The sequence below is a fragment of the Sceloporus undulatus genome, chromosome 6 (assembly GCF_019175285.1).
Source record: "Sceloporus undulatus isolate JIND9_A2432 ecotype Alabama chromosome 6, SceUnd_v1.1, whole genome shotgun sequence".
NCBI classification, from domain to species: Eukaryota; Metazoa; Chordata; class Lepidosauria; order Squamata; family Phrynosomatidae; genus Sceloporus; species Sceloporus undulatus.
The window spans coordinates 97,602,493-97,622,536 of record NC_056527.1 but is presented as its reverse complement, the minus strand read 5'-3'; the positions used below and the strand labels follow the sequence as shown (position 1 = coordinate 97,622,536).

At 43.6% G+C, this 20,044-nt stretch overlaps 1 protein-coding gene across 9 annotated transcripts in view; it reads right to left on the bottom strand.

Annotated features, from left to right (window-relative positions):
* The window catches only part of LOC121932549 (paired box protein Pax-6-like), a 58,037-nt gene that overhangs the window by 10,892 nt on the left and 27,101 nt on the right, over positions 1–20,044 (bottom strand). For all 9 annotated transcript variants that reach the window (XM_042471228.1, XM_042471226.1, XM_042471225.1 and 6 more), the window contains 2 exons: positions 9,166–9,384; positions 1,933–2,091 (listed from right to left, as the gene is read on the bottom strand). In XM_042471228.1, coding sequence (XP_042327162.1) covers positions 1,933–2,091; positions 9,166–9,280 — 274 coding nt within the window. In that variant the 5' untranslated portion in view covers positions 9,281–9,384. The remainder of the gene's footprint in view (positions 1–1,932; positions 2,092–9,165; positions 9,385–20,044) is intronic.

Below are 20,044 nucleotides of genomic sequence, written 5' to 3'. Positions count from 1 at the left end.
GAAATCTGTGCCAATTGATGTCTGCCAGGTCTCATTAACAGAAGCTTTAAAGTGAACTCTAAAAACTTATCTTTACTTTGGCCTATAAATGAGTAATTACTTTATTCAGTACACTTGTTCAGATGGTGCTAGCATGGTAAAATTTTGATATTTTATTCTTAGTACTGTTTTATCAGTGTTTTATAGTGTTTTACTGTATTAATTTTGTGTATCACCTTGGTAAGACTTCCCTTAAATAATGGCCAATACATTTCAAAAATACTGTAAATAAAAAAGGAATTACACATATACACCCAGTCCAACCGGGCAGGTAAAATGGATTAAATAATTGGATATTCAGCCATAACCTACCCAAGAGCCTCATAACCATTGAAGTAACTCATCTGAGAAGAAATTCAGAGAGAAAAGGTGATAGGGAGAGCCAGCATGATGTAGTGATTTGAGCATTGGCCTGTGGCTCTGGAGAACAAGGTTCAAGCCCTGCTCAGTCATAAAACCCAATGGGCAACTCGCACACTCTTAGCAAGTGGGCAAAACCCTGGACAAGCCACACACTCTCAACCTCAGAGGATGGCAGTGGTAAACCCTTTCTGAAGACACTTGCCAAGAAAACCCTGTGATAGGTTTGCCTTAGGGTCCCTATAAACGACTTGAAGGGACACAACAATAGCAACAATAATGTTTGGATTACAACTGGCTAAAATAACTATGGTCTTTGTGCAGGGCTTGCAGTTGCTTCAGGTGGACCAGCAAAATCAATATTGCCCTCACTCATCCAAAAGGAGGCACACAATGCACAAATCAATCAAGTTATTTTGGCAGGCAAGCCAAAAAAACTCTTAAATATATCTCCAAATCCCTATTAATAAAAATGCTATAATAATCAAGTAAGTAACTAACAATTTGCTCTCCTTTTTATATTACCACAAATTTGTTGCCCGAGATAGCTAACTCACTCTGACCAATGGCTGGGCTGACCTGTTTGTAACAATAATATATTTGCAAAGAGACAAAAAGACATGATGCCAGCTACCTGTGTGTACCTTTTCCCAGAAGCAATTGGCAAAACTGATATAGCGTGTGTTTGCATTATTTGAATTAATCTACAGCTGCATTATTTGAATTAAACTACAGTAGCATCTTAGTGTATATCTATGTGTGGCGACAGTGTACAAATATGTGTTGTGAAAACAGGTATACACACATTCCTTCCATTCACTAGAAATTATATTTTCTGAGCACCCAAACAGACAGGCCAAAATAAAGCTGCCTTGGGCCACTGTGGAAATGTGCTGTTTCAATGAAGCATGTGTCCTAAGAGGTTGGAAGTTGCAGCAAAGCCATGCTCCAGTCCTTAGCGCAGCTGCGGTGCAGCTTTGGGCCTCTTAAGATACATGTGTCATTTAAACAGCATACCTCCAACGTGGCCTGAAGCATCTTTATTTTGGTCTGTCTGTTCAGGCCCTGAGAGGCAGTACAGACTACCTTGAAACAGCGGTCTGCACTCGCCTGTTTTAACTATGGAAGGACGCTGCAGCCACCAAACCACATGGTGTCCCCCCGCATTAAAAAGAACTTGGTTCTTCTGGGTTCTTTTTTTTGTGTGTGTGCATTGTATACATCACGAGTGTGCCATTGGCGCACTCATTACGTACGCAACATGCAGAAATGTGCAGACACTGCATGGTGGCAGCGTCATCATGGTGGCGCCCATGTGGAGAGGACGTTGCCATGATGACAACGCCCATACAGACAAGGGTTCCAGAGCGTGTGGTTGCCACGCACTCTGGAATCCTAGTTTTGGTGCCGGCACACTGCTTTTGGGCAGTGTGTCTTGCACCTCAGTTACTAACTAGAAAGATAGCACTTCAGCCAGTAACATCCTGAACATATCTGTATTGTTACCCTTTGCCAACATTGTTCTCTTCTCACCTTTCTCCAGTGCTTCTATCTGTTCCTGGGTAAAAGATGTCCGGTTCCTTTGCAATTTGCGTTTTAGCTGCAAACGGATTTGGGACTCATCTAGATCTTGGCTGCTTGCACCTTGTGGGTGTTCAGGATCCAGGCCACTTTCTAGTTGCTGGCAACTATCTGCAGGTTAGTATATGGAACAACATATGGAAATAAAAACACACACCGTCAGCTTTATAACCATTATTGGGAAACAACCTTAGGGGTTGGCAAGGTAGGCAATTGCCTTGGGTGCTGAGCTGAAGGAGGCACGCACAAGCTAAACGCACTGTGAACTAACACAAAATAAAGCAAGTAAGACCTTTAATATATTCACCAAAGGTTCTACGGGTTCTGTACTGTATTAACTATAAAAAGTAACTAACTGCAATAAATTTTAAAATGTATTTCTTTTTCAGTATCTAGCTTGATATCACTTAGCCTCAGTGCTGGTGAAAAACAGCTTTATACAAGTCAAACAACGTGGGAGTGTTGCAAAATTTATCAGGGATGGGAGATGCACTGAAGGCATTCTTCAGTCAGGATGTTACAGAGATGACCCTCCATATCCAGGGATTCTTTATCCAGGGATTCAACCACTCATGGCTTGAAAATATTCCAAAAAGATTTTAAAAATCCTAAAATCAAAGCTTGATGTTGATATTTTATATGAGGGACACCATTTTACTATGTGATTGTATATTATGGGACTTGAGATACCAAGGGCCCACTGTATGTCCATTTTACTCCCCTGCCTTTTCATGTTCTGGACTGAGAAGACCCCATCTCTAATCAAAGCCAGGTCACCTAGATGGCCTTGTGCAGAAACCAGGTTATGCAAAAACATCATGATAAAGCTTCCCAACTGCATAATAAATCAATAGATCAAGGAACAAAGTCTTATTCTTGTGGGGATTAGCTGGGATGGAGGTGGTAAAGTGTGTTTGTGGCCTCCTCTTTGTACTACCTACATTCAAATTGATCTGCTTCCCCTCTACTCCTGATATATCTTTCCACCACTTTCCACCCATCACCCTCTTCAATGGAGGTAAGTTTTGAGGGGGAAATATCGAATCCAAATGAACTGTGCTATTATGCAAGCTAATCAAGCTCAAAACATAATCCTGAGCAGATGCCAAGGCATCACAACTCCAGTTGAGCCTATCAGTGCTGCCTGACTTGGGTACCACCTTCAGTATCCCCCACACACACACACTTCAAGCAACTGTGTGTCTAACTTCCATTTCCATTTCCCACAAAGTCCTGACATAGCATAGGGTATTATAGGACATTTAAATGCAAACGTGGGGAGTGGGTTGTTGTTGTTCTTTTAACCTCTAATTTCCAGTTTCTTCATGTCAGCATGGTCATTGGTCATGTTGGCTGGAGAGTTCTGAGAGGTAGAATCCTAAATTACAATTTTTCCAAACTCTGTTTAAGTGGTAGTTCTATTTGATAGTGCTTAGTGTGGTATTATTACTATGACCACTCTAATTAGATCTAATAGGATATACTTAAGAGCCAGTGTAGTGTAGTGGTTTGAATGTTGGACTGAAAGACCAGGGTTCAGATCTTTGCTTGGCCATAGAAAGCCACTGTGTGACCTTGGGCAACTCACACTCTCTCAGCTTCAGAGGAAGGCAATGGCAAACCCCCTCGAAACAAATTATGCCAAGAAAACCCTGAGATAGGGTTGCCATGAGTCAGAAATGACTTGAAGGCACACAGAAAGAAGGATATACTGGCAAAGGACAATGGCCTGCAACGGGCACTACCCCGTTCCTTGTGACGGCAATACTCATCAACTCTGATCTAAACTTAACCCTCCATTTCCTACTTCAGGTCTACTCCCCTTTGTTTCCCCAAATCCCTGATACCTTCTCTTTCAGTCCTCGAATCCCTGCCTCCCTTTGCTTTCAGGCTTTCTCCTTCCTCCTGGCTGATTGCCTGGTGTTTGTTCATAGTGACAACCATTTATTAATAGTTTATAAAGAGTGGATGAATGATTAATTAGCAAATGTGAAGAAATTGTTAATCCATCGCTGCACACTCAAGGTGTAGAATCTCACTTCCACGGCCACCATTGTGTGCAGTCTGGGAGGAGGAATTGTCCTAAATTTCCCCCACTGAGGCCTACACAGGTCAAGAGCAGGAAAAGGGGGAAAGCCAATGGGATCTATGGAGTGGGGTTTGAGCTGATAAAGATCAGAGCTTAGACTATTTCTATTTTGGGGGACTACACCACCAACAATCTCCAGCTAGCTCAGCTCATGTTGTCAGGGAAGATTCTGGGAGCCGTCATCAAAAAAGAGATTTGGCCAGGCTTTAACAAAAAGTTTGTATCTCTGTGAAAAAGAAGCTCTAACAATGTAGCAGCAGCATATGAAGGCAGATCTGAGATTTCTGAGACAGGCGGAACTCCTTGAGGTTTGTTCAGACCAGGGTCTAGAAGAAAACTAGCTACTAGGGGTTCAGGGACTGGGGCACTCTCCAGGAAAGGTGCCATTGGTGGGTGGCAACTGGGGATTTGGGGAAACCCACAAGGGTTTAACCTTTTATCCCAGGGGAGCTCTGGTCTGAACAGTGACCTTTCTTTGCTTCTGCGAAGCCCAGCACTCGGATCCCTGCAGGCGACGCGAAGCCGCGACATCAGCCGCAGTGCCCTAATGCGAGGTGACACTGCCAGCTCCCTCCCACCCTCCTTCTCCGAATCCTTTGCAGCCCCTGAAGCCATGAGATCCAAAAAGGCCCCCTCGGTGAAGAGTGTCTCTGCTTGGCCCTGGCCCAGACGTAGTGTTGTCAGGATCACTCCTCCACCCTCCCTTCCCATACCCAGAAGTCTGCCTGCCTGCTTGGCTACCCAACCCCCTCTCTGTCCCCACATCCCCATCAGCTCTGTTTTTGCTGAGAGATCTTTGCAAAATGCAAAGGGAGGAAACACACTTGCATAAACCCAGAAGGGAAATGGAAGGGAGGGTGGGTATGTGCAGATGGGGGACGGGTTGAAGATAGAAGGGAAGTGGAGACCATGCAGAGTATCTAAAAACAGCACAGATGGGGGAGAAGGAGGGGGAGACAGAGAGAAAAGGAGGAACAGCCTGCTAGATGCCACTGCACTACATCAGCCAGGCCGGTCTCAGCTGATGTGCGTCAGGCAAAGGAACCCAGAATATCAGGAGAGCAGGAGAAGACAAGGGATCTAAGGAAGAAAGAAATGGGTTACCTAGCCGGGGTAACTAGGGGCATATGTCTCAGCTTCTACCTAGGCATGGATGCCAAAATAATCCCCAGCTGGTCAGAAGGTCAAGCATTAAAAATAATGTGCCATTATGGGTTATTTTCTTTCAAAACCATTAGACATGTTTCTGATTTGTCATGCGGCAGAGCAGCAAATCACAGAAGCAACCACAGAAGTGGAAGACACTTGGTTTGGTACATGAGGAGTCCAGTGCCCTTTCGTGTACACTTCTCTACAAGTCATGTGGTTGAGAAACATAGAATCACAGAATCATAGAGTTGGAAGAGACCACAAGGGTCATCCAGTCGCACTTAAAGCTGAATTACATTCTTGGAAGAAAGGCAGGATATAAATTGAATGAATGAATAAGTTAAAAATAAGATTCTAAGTACAGTGGGCCCTTGGTATCCACTGATGTTTGGTTCCAGGACCCCCAAAGATACCAAAATATGTGGATGCTCAAGTCTCTATACAACGGCATAGTAAAATAGTGTCCTTTATATAAAATGGCAAAATCAAGGTTTGATTTTTGTATTTTTTTTAAATATATTTTCAAACCATGGTTGGTTGAATCTATGGCTATGGAGGGTGAGCTGTATTCTTAAGAGCCAGAGAGGAAGCTGAAGGGCCATGCTCCTACCTGTGCAATGCTCATTTAGGATATATACAGTATGAGAATATTTGTAACTTTAGACAAGATACACCCACTGGACAGTTATCACATTGAATACATTAGGTTAGTGTTATGAATTGAGCAATAATTTTAAGAAGTTAAGTGCAGCTTGAGTATACCAAATAGTCACCTAATGTACTGCAATGCTCCCCAGAGCAGCTATTTAGATGCCACTGGATAACCTATGAGCAGGTCGTTAAGGCCCTCTTATGCCAGGGTGGGCATCTGAGGAACACTTTTCTACCCCAGGAACTTCTGGAGACTGCATGGGCTTCCAAAAATGCTGAAAACAAAAAGGAACCCAGATGCATCCAGATCTTCATTTCCATTTTTGAAAAATAGGGATTTTTAAAAATGTTAAACTCAGAAGGGGCTGTAAGATATTTAAAACTTTTTTTATAATTATTTTAAAAGCCTCTCATGGAGGCTTCCAAGAGAACTAATTAACCATCCCCCAAAAAAAGAGTGATCCAGGGGAGTCAGACACCCCAACAATTGATGGGGATATGCATACTACCTCAGAACTATCATTCACCTTCTCCAGCATTCAGAATTCAGTAGCATACTACCTTGAACATGAAGGGTCCATTTAACCACCATGAAGACTCCTCCTCCACAAATCTGTCTCCTTTTTAATGAAAATTAAATGAGCAGTTGTTCCAAAGCTTAGAAATACTACTTTTTTGGACTAAACTCCCAGAATCCCACAACAACAAACCTGCTATTACCATTAGCTGGTAGCTGACCTCCATGAATCTGTCATGCAGTTAATTCTGCATGGTGTGAAGAATTACTTCTCTGTGTATCCCCAAATTCCAGAGTTATATGAGAGGGAGAAAAAAACAACCCTCTAACCAGTGATATCCTAAGGTAAATTAAGCATATAGAATCATATGACTGGCTATAATAACAGTGCAAGCTAAATGAATACATAAATATAAAAGTATGCTGAACATATCTTCCAAACACCTATCTTCTGATGCTTTCCAATCCAGGCTATTTGGGGTGTTACATACAGAAAATAATATTAATAGACTTGCTTGCCTTTTTCATGTTATATATTAACATTACACTTCCATGGTGGATGTGGGCAGGGGCAGGAGTAGAAGGAGTAGGCAGGGGATGATGGGACAGGTGGCAGGGTGCCAGAGGGGGCGAGATCGGGGAGGAGGAGGCAGGGGATGATGGAACAGGTGGCAGGATGCTAGAGGAGGAGAGATTGGGGAGAAGGAGGAAGCAGGGGATGATGGGACAGGTGCCAGAGGGGGCGAGATCAGGGAGAAGGAGGAGGTAGGGGATGATGGGACAGGTACCAGAAGGGGCAAGATCGGGGAGAAGGAGGAGGCAGGGGATGATGGGACAGGTGACAGGATGCCAGAGGGTGCGAGATCGGGGAGAAGGAGCAAGCAGGGGATGATGGGACAGAGGGGGCGATATCGGGGAGGAGGAGGAGGTAGAGGATGATGGGACAGGTCGCAGGGGGCCACTGGGGGTGAGATTGGGGTGATCTTCCACACCAGACCAATTTGAAATAAAATCGAAGTGAGCTTGGAAACAATTTTTGTGAATTCGCTTGTTACTGAATTCACAAAAATAAGGAGTCACTCCGAATTGACTGTGGATCTGCCTCGGAACGACCCCCCCATAGAAAGCAATCACATCTGATAATACATCATGTTATAACGTGAATACGCATGGCTGGACCTGCAGTGACTCCGGATCTGAGCTGCAAAACCCCTTGTGTGATAAGGCCCTTAGACAGCTCTTATAATCCACTACCCATGTGCCTTCAAGTCACTTATCAACTTATGGTGAGCCCATGAATTTTATATGTTTTTCTTAGGCAAGGTGGTTTTTCCAATTCCTTCTTCTGAAATTGTACCTGGTATTCACTGGGGGGTGTCTCAGCCAAGTACTAATCAGGACTGACTCTGCTTAGCTTCCAAGATCAGACAGGATCTGGAACCTTTAGTGTACTGAGGCTATTAATCATTGTATTTTGTGTCTTCTAGGATTTTTTCTAACTACAACAACAGCCAAAGGGCTAAAGAGTCTGAATCCCAATGTAACTGGTGCATAGGTACATATATTAGAGCATATTTGGCCCATTTGCTTGTTCTTTTTCAGGACAAACCAAAGGATGTCCTCGTCATACAGCATACAGTTAATATTTTCAGTCAGCCACTATCAGCCTGATGTACTTCACAGGGCTGGTGTGAGGATAAAATGGGAGAGGTAGGGAAAACCATATAAGCTCCCTTGAGATAAATGGAAGGCTGATGGGAAATAAATCTAATAAATGCATAAATATAAAATAAATAATGAGAGATGGTATCAGGAAAATGCCCAGTCTTCCTCTAGGTAAGTGCTTTAGGGAAAGAAAGAGCTGGGGAGGGTGAAAAACAAGGCTAACCCCAAGCACTGATATTTGGCCCAAGATGTAAAATATACAAAGGGATCTTGCAGCACTTTTGAAAGTAACTGAAAAGCAGAAGTTGATAGCATGAACTTTCATAGATCTGAGCCTACTCCCTTAGATGTGTCTGAGGAAACAAGCTCAAGTCTACAAAAGCTCTTCTATCTTTGAGTAATTTTTATCTATTTTATTTATTTAGAGCATTTATACCCATTCTTCAGCCACAAACTCAGAATGGAAAACCCACAAAAAATATCGAAATGGATTAGTATCAAAGGTGCTGCCCACTGATTTTCCAGACTAACAGGGCAATGCATTTGAAGATGTAAAGTGGGAAAGCTCCAGGTCTGAGCCCTGCATCCTGAAGGGTTCTGGGCCGTATTTATATTTCCCCAAGAGGCTTGGGTAATATTACATTAGAGAAAGTATTTTATTTTATTTTACTTTTTAAAAAACCTTTTATATTAGAAAATTTATATCGCAGCTAGCCCCAGATGGCTTGGGACTCAATTCAGGTGTTACCAGTGGGGCAGATCAAATCATTGGGAGCCAGCAGCTGCCCATGGATGCTGCTTAGGAAAAAATAAGTTGGGAAGGGGCCAGTTTGGAGTGGAGGGAAAGCTAAGACATGCACATACTCTTTTTCACTTTATAGTCACTTCTCCCAAAGCTCAGTTTCTTTAAAAGGCACAACACAGAAACGGGGCATTTGTATACATTTGAACATAATGTGTAGCCAACCCTCATTAAAACTGACCACATGAAACCCTCAACATTTGAAACATATTACCTATCTCTATTCTAAAAGGTTATGGGACAGCAGAAAAAGCCAACATAAGGGAATGCATGCCTGCATACATGAGTGCATTTCAATCTCCCATTGCATACCAGGGTTGGGTGGTCCTGCCACCAAACTGTCTTGATACCACTCTTGGCGACCGCCCCATGTACTGTTCTGTATGTTCAGCATTCTGCTCTTCTCATACATGCCATCCACCCCCATGGAATGGAACTGAAGACCAGAGGGGCAGGGAGAAGGGAAGCGGATGGATGCCCCCCACCTGAAGGGCTGTGAGGTGCAGGGCACACGCCCTGCTCCAGATAAACCTGAAAGACACATAAAGAAAGAAACAATTATTCAATAGATTATCAGTGCTGAAAAAAAGCTTTCAGGTGGGAGGTCTAGAGAACCAAGTAAAGAGCCCAGCTCATCTCCCTAGTGATCACCACAGACAGAACAATTACAGTTCCCTCAGTAACCACATTGGGACCCATGAGACTCAGAACCAGTGTGCATTTCAGATGGGAGCTGAAGTCTAATAACACATGAAACATGAGGTTACACTTGATGATTGACCACAAAAGTCCCACTGTTGACTTTCAGTCTAACCCAGGGGTGGAGAATCTTTGGACTTCCAAAGGTTTTGGCACACATCTCCCAGCCACCCTACCCAGCCAGACCAATGTTAAGGATTTATGTAATTTGTAGGCCAGTCATCTGGAGGCCAAAGCTTCCCCACTCCTGGTCTATAGAACTGTTGGGAGAATACAGTGAGGATGGTATGGGAGCTATGCATGCTGCCTTGAAATCTTTGGACGAAAGACCCAATGCAAGTAATCATGAGCATTGTCATAGGAGATTATCAGACGGGGGATGGGAGCAAATCCCATCTTTATCCTGTCCATGATAGAGATCGCACGAAAGACATTCACTCATCCTGTCATTAAACTGTCAGTGAAGTAAAATTGTATTAATGCATTCTTCCGTTCATACAAAATGAAGGACAAGGATGGGACAATTCTACTTCAATGATGAGACAATGACAGGATAAGTGCAACATCATGTGAAAGTCTTTTGCATGATCATGATCAATCACAGTTTAATGATAGGACATTGATGGGAAAACACAATGTCATATGAAAATCTTTTTGCAATTGCGCTATAAGGACAGGACAAGGATGGGATATCCCCCATCTAATAATCTTCATAGTCTCTATTATGCATTTTACAGAAAGAAAATGACGCTGAAAGCAAACCGTTCTCCAAGAGCAAAAGACCTGGATTCAACTGTACAAGGTTCAAGTTTAATGATAACAACATAATGGGCCACATCAGAAGAAGCAGCTACATTTGGTCTTTTGCTTTTTCAAGTCTACACAAGCGTTCAGGTATTTGACTACAGAGTTGAGAGTTAGGGTGATGTTGAGATTACTGTTGCGTAGACTGGAACAAGTTCCAGTTCCCATTCAGCAATAAAACTGAGGAATTTATCACCAAAAGGTTCGTAAAGTGCAGTTTCAGTGGATATAGTGTCTTTGGGGGTACATATCACCCTGGAGGGACGAACTGTCAATTAAATCATCAAATCATGTTATAAGTACCTGCCAAAGACACTATTATCCTACTGTAAATGTGCTTTACTAACCTCCTGTGATAATTACTCAGTGACTGACATTGGGTCATTTATCTTCTCTCAGCCTGACCTACTTCACAGGGTTGTTATAGGGGATGTGGGAGCCATGTATACCACAACTGGAGAAAAACAGGATCTGACATTACTTATAAATATACAAACAACGAACTGTCTTCAAATCTGTTTTGTCCTGCTCACAGAAATATAAACTGTTATGCTGAACACTGGAAGTAGAGTACTGAGGATTTAAATTAGTTATTGGAGCAAAGAACTGAGCTGCAGAATTGAGACCTCTCTTTTCTCCTCCCTTGAGCCTTAACCCATTCACACCATCTCTTCTGCAGAGCTCCAGCATTCTAAAGGGACATAGGTGAACACCACACAGCCCATTTCTGCCCAAAGGCAGATTTTAGGGAGCAGTGCTGTCATCCCTCCTTGGGTGTCATCTGGTGTGGTCTGCTCTGCCTTCATGATACCTCTGCCAAGTATACATGAACAGCAAAACAAGAGAAAGAAGAGAAGGTAAGCCTGTTTTACCAATTACCAAGTCATCCTTGGATGCATTTCAAGTGGTCTCTAGAAAGTTCAAAATGTTTTTCTTTACTTTATGCTACCTGACATGGTTGTTTTCCTTTCACATGTTAGTTTTAAATTAAAAATCTGCCAAACATTTTTAACTACTGTCTTCTTCTTTTTTGTTGTAAGAATTTTCCCTATTGTTCCATACTATTTCTGCCTCTGGTGCCAACGTTTTGTTTTGTTTGTTACAGAAGTAATGCACAGGAAGTATCAACTCTATTAACTGTGACATACCTGTACTGTACTTCAGTTCTGGGTGGAGTTTGGAGTGGAAGGGTGGGCTGGCTGGTGATGCTCAAGGTCTCATGTTAACAGAACTACCAAACATCCTTTTTCTCCACGCAGTACAGATGTAATGACCATTTCAAATATTTTGCAAAGCAAACAAACACCGCCTAGCCTCCAGGACTGAAAGTGGTAGAGCACTGCTTCCTTTTGCATGCAAAATATTCCAGGTTCAATCCCAGCCTTCTCCAGGGAGACCCTGGAAACATTACTTTTGTAATTTTCCCTCCCCCAAATAAGTTTTCAGGTTTGGACTCTAAATAGTGCTGGGAAAGTAGTATGTGCATGTGCATGCCCTGAAGTGGTTTCCAACTTATGGCATCCTAAGGTGAACCTATCATGGGGTTTTCTTGGCAAGGTTTGTTCAGAGGGGTTTGGCATTGTCTTCCTCTGAGCTGAAAAGTGGGACTTGCCTATGTACCCAGTGGGTTTAAATGGCCTGGCAAGCAAACTGTGGTCAAGATGGCCATTATTAATGAGGAAGCACACAAGCTACGTGGGTTGCAGCAATTTGCTGTTGCCTAAGCCTATTGGGAAAGGCAAGATTCTGCCTCGTGCTCTCCTCTGGTTGGTGCAAAGTAATTTGCTCTTTGAACACGTGTACAAGCAACAGAAATAAGTTGAAGAGGAAAGTGGGAGGAGGAGAAAGAAGCTGGGACATTTTAAAAGCAGCTGGAAAAGTAGGATGACAGAGAATTACTAAGGCTGTCCTACAAAATTATGGAGAGTTGGAAGGTGTGTATCTCCTATCTGAACTAGATACACCAATGGCTTAGTTTAAACCAGCTTCCTAAGTTTCTATAAAAGAAGCACATTATCTTTCCATCTTATCACCATTCAAGAAAGTAGAGAGAAACAACACATATATAAACAAACACATGAACATGAGTCAACAGTGGATGAGGCAGCTATAAAAGCCAATGTGTTTCTAGGTTTCATCATAGACGTATAGTGTCTAGATCAAGGGAACTAATAGTACCACTCTATTATGCTTTGGTCTGGACTCACCTGGAATACTGTGTCCCATTCTGGGCATCACAATTCAAAAAGGTTGTTGACGGAGTCCAAAACACTGCAGAAATAATCTAGTTTGAGACTGCTTTAACTGCCCTGGCTCAAATGTTAGGGAAATACTGTGAACTGTAGTTTTTTGTGACTTTTAGCCTTCTTTGTCAGAGACTCTGGTGCCACAATAATTACAATTCCCAGGGAGCCAGGGCCATTAAAACATGGTCAAACTGGATTATTTCTGCAGTGTGTTTTGGACCAAGCTGGAGCTGTCCAGAGAGGGCAATCAAATGATGAAAGGTCTGGAAACCTGCCTTTGAGGAGAGACGTAGGGAACTGGGTATGTTCAGCCTGGAGAAAAGAATAAGAGATGATATGATAGCCTTGTTTAATTATTTGAAGGGAGTTCATATTGAGGATGGAGCATGCTTGTTTCCTGATGCTCCACAGAATAGGACCGAGACAATGAATTCAAACTACAGGAAAGAAGGATCTCCACCTCAACTTAGGAAGAACTTCTTGACAATAAGACCTGTTCAACAGTGGTACATGCTTCCTTGGAGTGTGTTGGAGTCTCCTTCCTTCTTTGGAGGTTTTTAAACAGAGGCTGGATGGCATCTGTCGAAGTGTTTGATTGTGTCTTCCTGCATGGCAGAATGGGGCTCAACTGCTGGCACTTGGTGTCTCTTTCAACTCATGATTCTATAAGCACACACATGTTATGATGGCTTTAAAGGATTCAATCGGGGGGGGGGTCAAGGCTACATTTGAACTAGAATTTGGAGCTATGCTACATTTCTCTCTTTCCCTGCCCCCTTCTTGTGCATATTCTGCGTGGCAGCTTGGGATGAGGTGGGGGGCTACTTCAGTAGGGAGGGCCTACCCCTTATGTTGGTGTGTGTCTATAGCTATGCATACTCTCTAGCCAGAGAAAACTCCACCGCAGGGACCTGCTGTTCTCTTGACATGTCAAGGCCGCTTGCTGCGTCGTCCTTGAAACAGTGGCTGCAGCTGGAGATTGGTGGGTGGATGTGGGTCGCAAACAAGGAGACTGCTTGGTCTTTCACCCACGCAAACCACTGATTGCGGATTAACAGTTCTTTTGACAGGCCTTCAAAGTGCAACCTTCTTGCCTTTGTCATACCAGCTGAAGTACCCCACTATTCTTAGTGCTCAATGGCATTTTCCAGATCTTTTCTTCATTTTCTCTGGCCAGCCCCTATTTGCTATCTTCACACATGTTCTTTTTAGCACGACTATCCGGTAATCTTACTCACACATTTCGGGTTTGTTGTTCACACTACGGAACCGCATCTATGTGCATCTCTGCAAGTTCTGTTGCTCACACGTGCTAGCACTCAAATAAAGATGGAGTCAATGATGTGTATGTTTTTGAAGCATGTTCAAAGCATTCAAGGTTTACCCTGGTTTATCCTGGGTCTGTTCACATTGGTTATTCACACAGTCAAGAATATGAATCTTTTAGAAAACGCAGGGGGAAAAACCCAACATCGATTATCCTGGGTTAAGTGTGTTTTTGGCAGCTCTCCCCCAATAAACCTTAATCAGATGCATCTGAAATGCTGTGAACAACAAAAGCCCTTATCAGACGATGTGTGGAACTGGGGGTCTTCTGCACTGGGGCGTTCGATTCACGTTATTTCGCACAATACCATCATACCTGGGAGTCCCTCCGCATTGGCAAGGATTCAAATTGGCCAATCTGCATTCGCGCGAAGTGCATTCAGTGCAGAATGTTTGTCACACCGGTGCTCAACATGAGGATTGGCCGATTCGTATCGCCGCCCCTCGCACATGCTCAGTGGTGCCCTGCATGGGTTGCGACCTTAAACGCTTCCGGGGTGAAAGGGGAGGTCCCGTCATGACAGCCGGTAAACAGCTGGGAGCCAGCTCATGCACATTAACAATCGCGATACAACGTGCCCGTTACTGTTTCCTCTCTACATTCCTGCTTGGTTTTAATGTTACATCACCTTCCCTTGCAACAAATTAGCAATGCCCGGTCTATGTGTGTCTGTGGTGTGTGAGTATGTATTCTGGGGGGGGGGGGGGGGGAGAGCAGTTCCAGGGCTGTCAAAGAGGCTGGATGGCCATCTAAGTAAAAGGGGCATCAGGGGAAATGTCCTCCCTTTTTAAAGAGCCAGGCACAGGGGTTCCGCGCTGAAGCAGGAGAGAGATGCCTCTCTCTCTCTCATGCTCTTTTTTTAATAAACCTGTGGGCTTTTGGGTCAGATCTGCCCCTGTCCCAGCAGAGGATGGGATTGCCATGTTTTTTTTTAATGCTTTTAAAAACAACCATTAGCTTTCCTTTGCTTCCCTTGCTGTACTGCTCAGAAAGACAAATCATTAGCATTTTGCTCAAAAAAATTGGTAAAAACGTAACATTGTTTTTGCAACATTGTAGCTTCTCCCTCTGCAGAAAAGCAAGTGCAAGCTGGCTCCATCCGCCTCTGGAATATAAACCATGCGCATGAATCGCGGCGATCGCCGCCGTTCCAACGGCCTCCTCCTCCTCCTCCCGGCTTGAGAGGCAGCCTAGGCTGGCTCCCAGCCGGGAGGGGAGGAGGAGGCTGCTGGAACCGCGATTCCAGCGGCCCGCGCCTCTTCCCTGCCTGGGATGCAGCCTAGCTGGCTCCCAAGCCGGGAGGAGGAGGAGGAGGCTGCTGGAACCGCGATTCCAGCGGCCCCCGCGCTCTCCTGCCTGGGATGAGCCTAGGCTGCTCCCAAGCCGGGAGGAGGAGGGGAGGCTGCTGGAAACGCGATTCCACGGCCCCCGCGCTCTTCCCTGTTGGGATGCAGCCAGGGATGCCTCTCAAGCCGGGAGGAGGAGGAGGCCGCTGGAACCGCCCCCCCCCGCTTCCCTGGAACCGGCAAGAGGAAATACCCACCGGAAGTAAACATTGGAATCTGGGGGTCTTGCGATGGATTCAGGACTGGGTGTCACCACCAGAACCATTCGCACTGAGATCAACAGAGCCCCAATCCAGGATATTGCCAATCCCCTTATCAGCGCACTGGCCAACCGCTCCAAAAAGAGGAGCCAGTACGCATTCAGTTCCGCAGCTCGCCTTCCCGTGAGTGTGGATTGGGCATTCGAATGCTGGTATGATGGTATTGTGCGAAATAACGTGAATTCGAACCGCCCAGTGCAGAAGACCCCCAGTTCCACACTCGTCTGATAAGGGCCAAAGATTCAACCCAATTTCATCTAGATAACCCCTAAACATGCACAAGATATAGCTGTGTTATCTTAGAATCAGAGTGTAGGAGATTTTGTAGCACCTTTGAGGTTAACTGAAAGAAAGAGTTGGCCAGCATGAGCTTTTGTAGACTAAAGTCTATTCCTCAAATGTAGTCTCAAAGATGCTACAAAGTCTCTCTAAAATCTCCCTAAAGAAGCGGAGAGATTGAAAATCAGAGCTCATGTGGTAGAAAATGGGATGGAGAGAAAAGGATATACAAGCAGAGGTTTGTAATATTTGTGTATGAATAAAACATGCGCAAGTGGATAAATATGAAAGAGCAGGCAGACAGACTGAAGCTGCACAAGGATGGATAAATGAAGTGTTCACTCACTGATCATGAACACAAGAGATCAGCATATGTTTCATGGCTATCTTGATAACTGCTTCAGGCCTTTTCTTGCTGCATGTCTCTATTTACTTATTATGGTGTGCCTTCAAGTCATTTCTGACTTATGGAAACCCTAAGGTTTCTAACATTCTGGTGCTTTCTTCGGAATCATGGGGTTTTCTTGGCAAATTTCTTCAGAGGGGTTTTGCCATTGCCATCCTCTGAGGCTGAGAGAGTGTGACTTGTCCAAGGTCACCCAGTGGGTTTACATGACTCAGCAGGGATTCAACCCTGGTTTCCAGAGCCACAGTCCACCACTCAGACGACTGTGCCACATTGGCTCTCCCACCTTCTTATATAGACCCTTGAAAAAACACCTTTTCATGTCAAGGCCTCTCAGGGATAAGAAAATCTGGGGAAAGGATCTACAACTTCCCAAATTCCACAGTCAGAATGGCTGCAGTCTAATAAAATAACTTTTTCATGCTCTGTTAAAGATTCGGTTTTAAATCATCATCATGAAATTCTAAAACTACATGGTACACACTGTACTTGCTTTACTTACTATTTTGGCTTTATGGGTTTTCAAGGATGCACATGCATAACTCAAAGGTTTCAAGCAGATCCCTTAAACAGTCAGCGTAGTACCTCTTTGATAAGAACAGGGACAAGAAACAAGAGAAGACTTGGGAACAAGAGCAGCAATCATTAGATTTGTAGAAATTCCCTGGTGCTATTTCAGTGTACCCCAAAGGCCAAGAATGATGGAAAGTATAGTCTAAAACGAGAACTCTAGATTGGGGAAAGCTGGTCCACAGTAGGTTGCAAAACCAGTTCAGTCAGATTAGACTGAAACAGGAAAAAACTGTGAGGGAGGATAATGGCAGTATAACTGTTCTTACACCTCCAGATACTGTTTGGAACTGGACACATGGAAAAGGAGACAATTTTTAGTAGTTGGAATGCCTCTGTTTCACAGCTTGGAAAAGTTCCCTTTTTGATCTATAACTCCCTGATTCCCCCAACCAGAGTAAGTCTGGGAACTACAGCTCAAAAAAGGGACTTTGTCAAGTTGTGGTTCATGTTCATATCAAGGATCATTGCCTGAGTACGAAAATGGATGGGAAACTAAACGTACTACTTAGAATTATATCTGATTTTCCTTTCTTAATTAACAGCAGGCACTCGAGGGGCCTGATTTGTATTTGGACTGTAGCAGATGCAGACATGGTGATAAAATGATCTTTTTCCTAAGGTTAATACCGATGCAGGGATAAAATGGTGACCCTTGCAAAAAGTTATTGTAAATGTATAGTGGGTTCTTGGTATCTGCTGGGGTTTGGTTCCAGGTCCCCTGTGGATACCAAAATCCGTGGGTGTTCAAGTCCTATTAAATATAATGGCACAGTAAGATGATGTCCCTTGTTTAAATGGCAAAATCAAAGTTTACTGTTTTGGAATGTATACATTTTTAAGATGTTTTCAAAACATGGATGCTTGAATCTGTGGATAAAAAAATCCATGGATATGAGGGCTGACTGTATATTGAATGTCTGCTCAGACCCTTCTCTTCCCTACTGAGGCAATGTTATGCCCCCTGGGATGAAGAGAGGACAGTAAAATAAACAGCCAGTGTGGTGTAGTGGTTCGAGTGTTGGATTGCAACTCTGGACACCAGGGTTTGAATCCTTGCTCGACCCTGGAAACCCTCTGGATGACCTTGGGCAAGCCACACTCTCTCAGCCTGAAGGAAGGCAAAGGCAAAATTCTCTCTTGCACATTTTGCAAAGCAGCAGCAGCAACAGTGATTTAAAAAAACAGGGTTGCCATAAGTCAGAAATGAGTTGAAGGAATACAACAACAATATCCTCAATATTGAATGTAACAGTGGAAAAGTAATGATTATTGTCACTAGGAGCTAATCAAATGGAAACAAATTGGAAGCTGCCTCACACCAAATCAAACCACGGTGGCATTTAGCTTAGTACTACATGGAGTGGTGAGAAGCTCTCCAGGATTTCAGGCTGGAGTCCACCTTTCCCAGCCCCACTTGGACATGCCAAGAATTGGACCTCCTCTGTACACAACATGTACTTTACCAATAAACCACTCTCTGGTTAAACTGCCCTAAATTCAAGCTGATAACAGGCAAGTAAGCTGGTGTGGTGCAGTGATTTGAGTGTTGGACAATGGACATTATCAGACAAGGGAAACTGGAAATATAATCCAATGGCAATCTGAACACAATCATTGGGGTTTAACGTTATTGCATGATAGACTACCACACGCAATTTCGGGCAATGGGAAGTCATTCCGAACGCAATCATGGGGTTTCATGTTATTGCATGAGAAGTGATCACACGCAATTTCGGGCAATGGCAAGCTATTTTCGGGCAATGGGAAGTCAGTTTGAACGCAATTCAAATTCACGTAAATTCGCTGAACTAGCAAATTCACGCGAATGCGTTCTGTCCCCACTTTCTTTTCATTCGAAATTAAGAGAAATTCCTCCCGTGTGATAAACTCCAGAGACTCTGGAGACCAGGAGTCAACTCCCAGCTTGGCTATGAAACTCACTGGCCAAGTTACACTCTCTAACAGGGAACGGTGAAAAGGCTCTAGTGAAAAGAAATGTTGGTCTCTCACATCAGATGCAGTCAGCCCTCCTTATCCATGGATTGTTTATCCACGGATTGTAATGCTAATAGTTGTGATATAAACAATTCGCAAAATGAAAATTATACCTTCGAATAACAGTATCATATGCACAACCTAAATGTATTTACATATACATAGTGAAGATTTGGTTAAAATGTGATATTTTTAAAGAAAATGTAAAAAGAATTTTTAAAAATTAAATGACAATTTTTTTAAAAAATTAAAATTTCACATTTTGACATTTGAAATTTGAAGTCTTAATTTTAAAAAATTCTGGGGCCACTCCTATCTCCTCCCACTGAGCTTCACCCCACTCCCACCACCTCTTAAAGCATTTTAAATGGAAGCAGATAATGCCACAGCCCATTCCTGCCAAAAGGTATGTGTTGAAAACCAGTGGTGTCAACCCCCTAAAGGTGTCACCTGGTGCTGTCCGCACCCCCTAGTGACACTACTGGACCTTGGGCAAGTCGCATGTTCTCAGCGTCAGGGGAAGGCAATGACAAACCTTCTCTGCACAAATCTTGCCAAGAAAACCCCATGATAGGGTTGCCATAAATCAGAAATTATTTAAGACCATGACCACCACCAACAACAGGCAACCACCTATATTTTTAAAGTGAAGAAACAAAAAGCTCTCCAGACCCCTATCCTATCTATTCTGGTGGGTATTAATTGTAATCTATCTGTGCTGTTCCGAAATATATACATTCAACAGCTCAATAAGATTGTGTGAAATGATTAAAAGATATAGCCGCGTTAGTCTGTAGAATCAATATCTAGATAGATCTTGTAGCACCTTTGAGACTAACTGAAAGAAGTTGGCAGCATGAGCTTTCATAGGAGATTATCACACAGAGAATGGGACATCATTGTTCCATCTCTGTCCCGTCCTTCCTGCGCAATTGTAGGAAGGACCTTCATATGTCCTGTCCAGAAACCGCAAATGACAGTGATCGCGCAAAAGCCTTCCAAATGACATTGTCCTGTCATTGAAGTGGCACTGCCCGTCATTTTGCATTAACCGGAGTTTGCATTAATGCAATTCCACTTCAATGACAGGATAATGACAGGATCAGTGTGTACAATCTGAAACGCCTTCACGCGATCCTCCCCATGGATGGGATCAGGACAGAAGAGCGATCCCAACCATGTCCCATCTGAGTGTGATAATCTCCATAGACTTAAATCTACTTCCTCAGATGCATTTGGTTCCAAATGCATCTGAG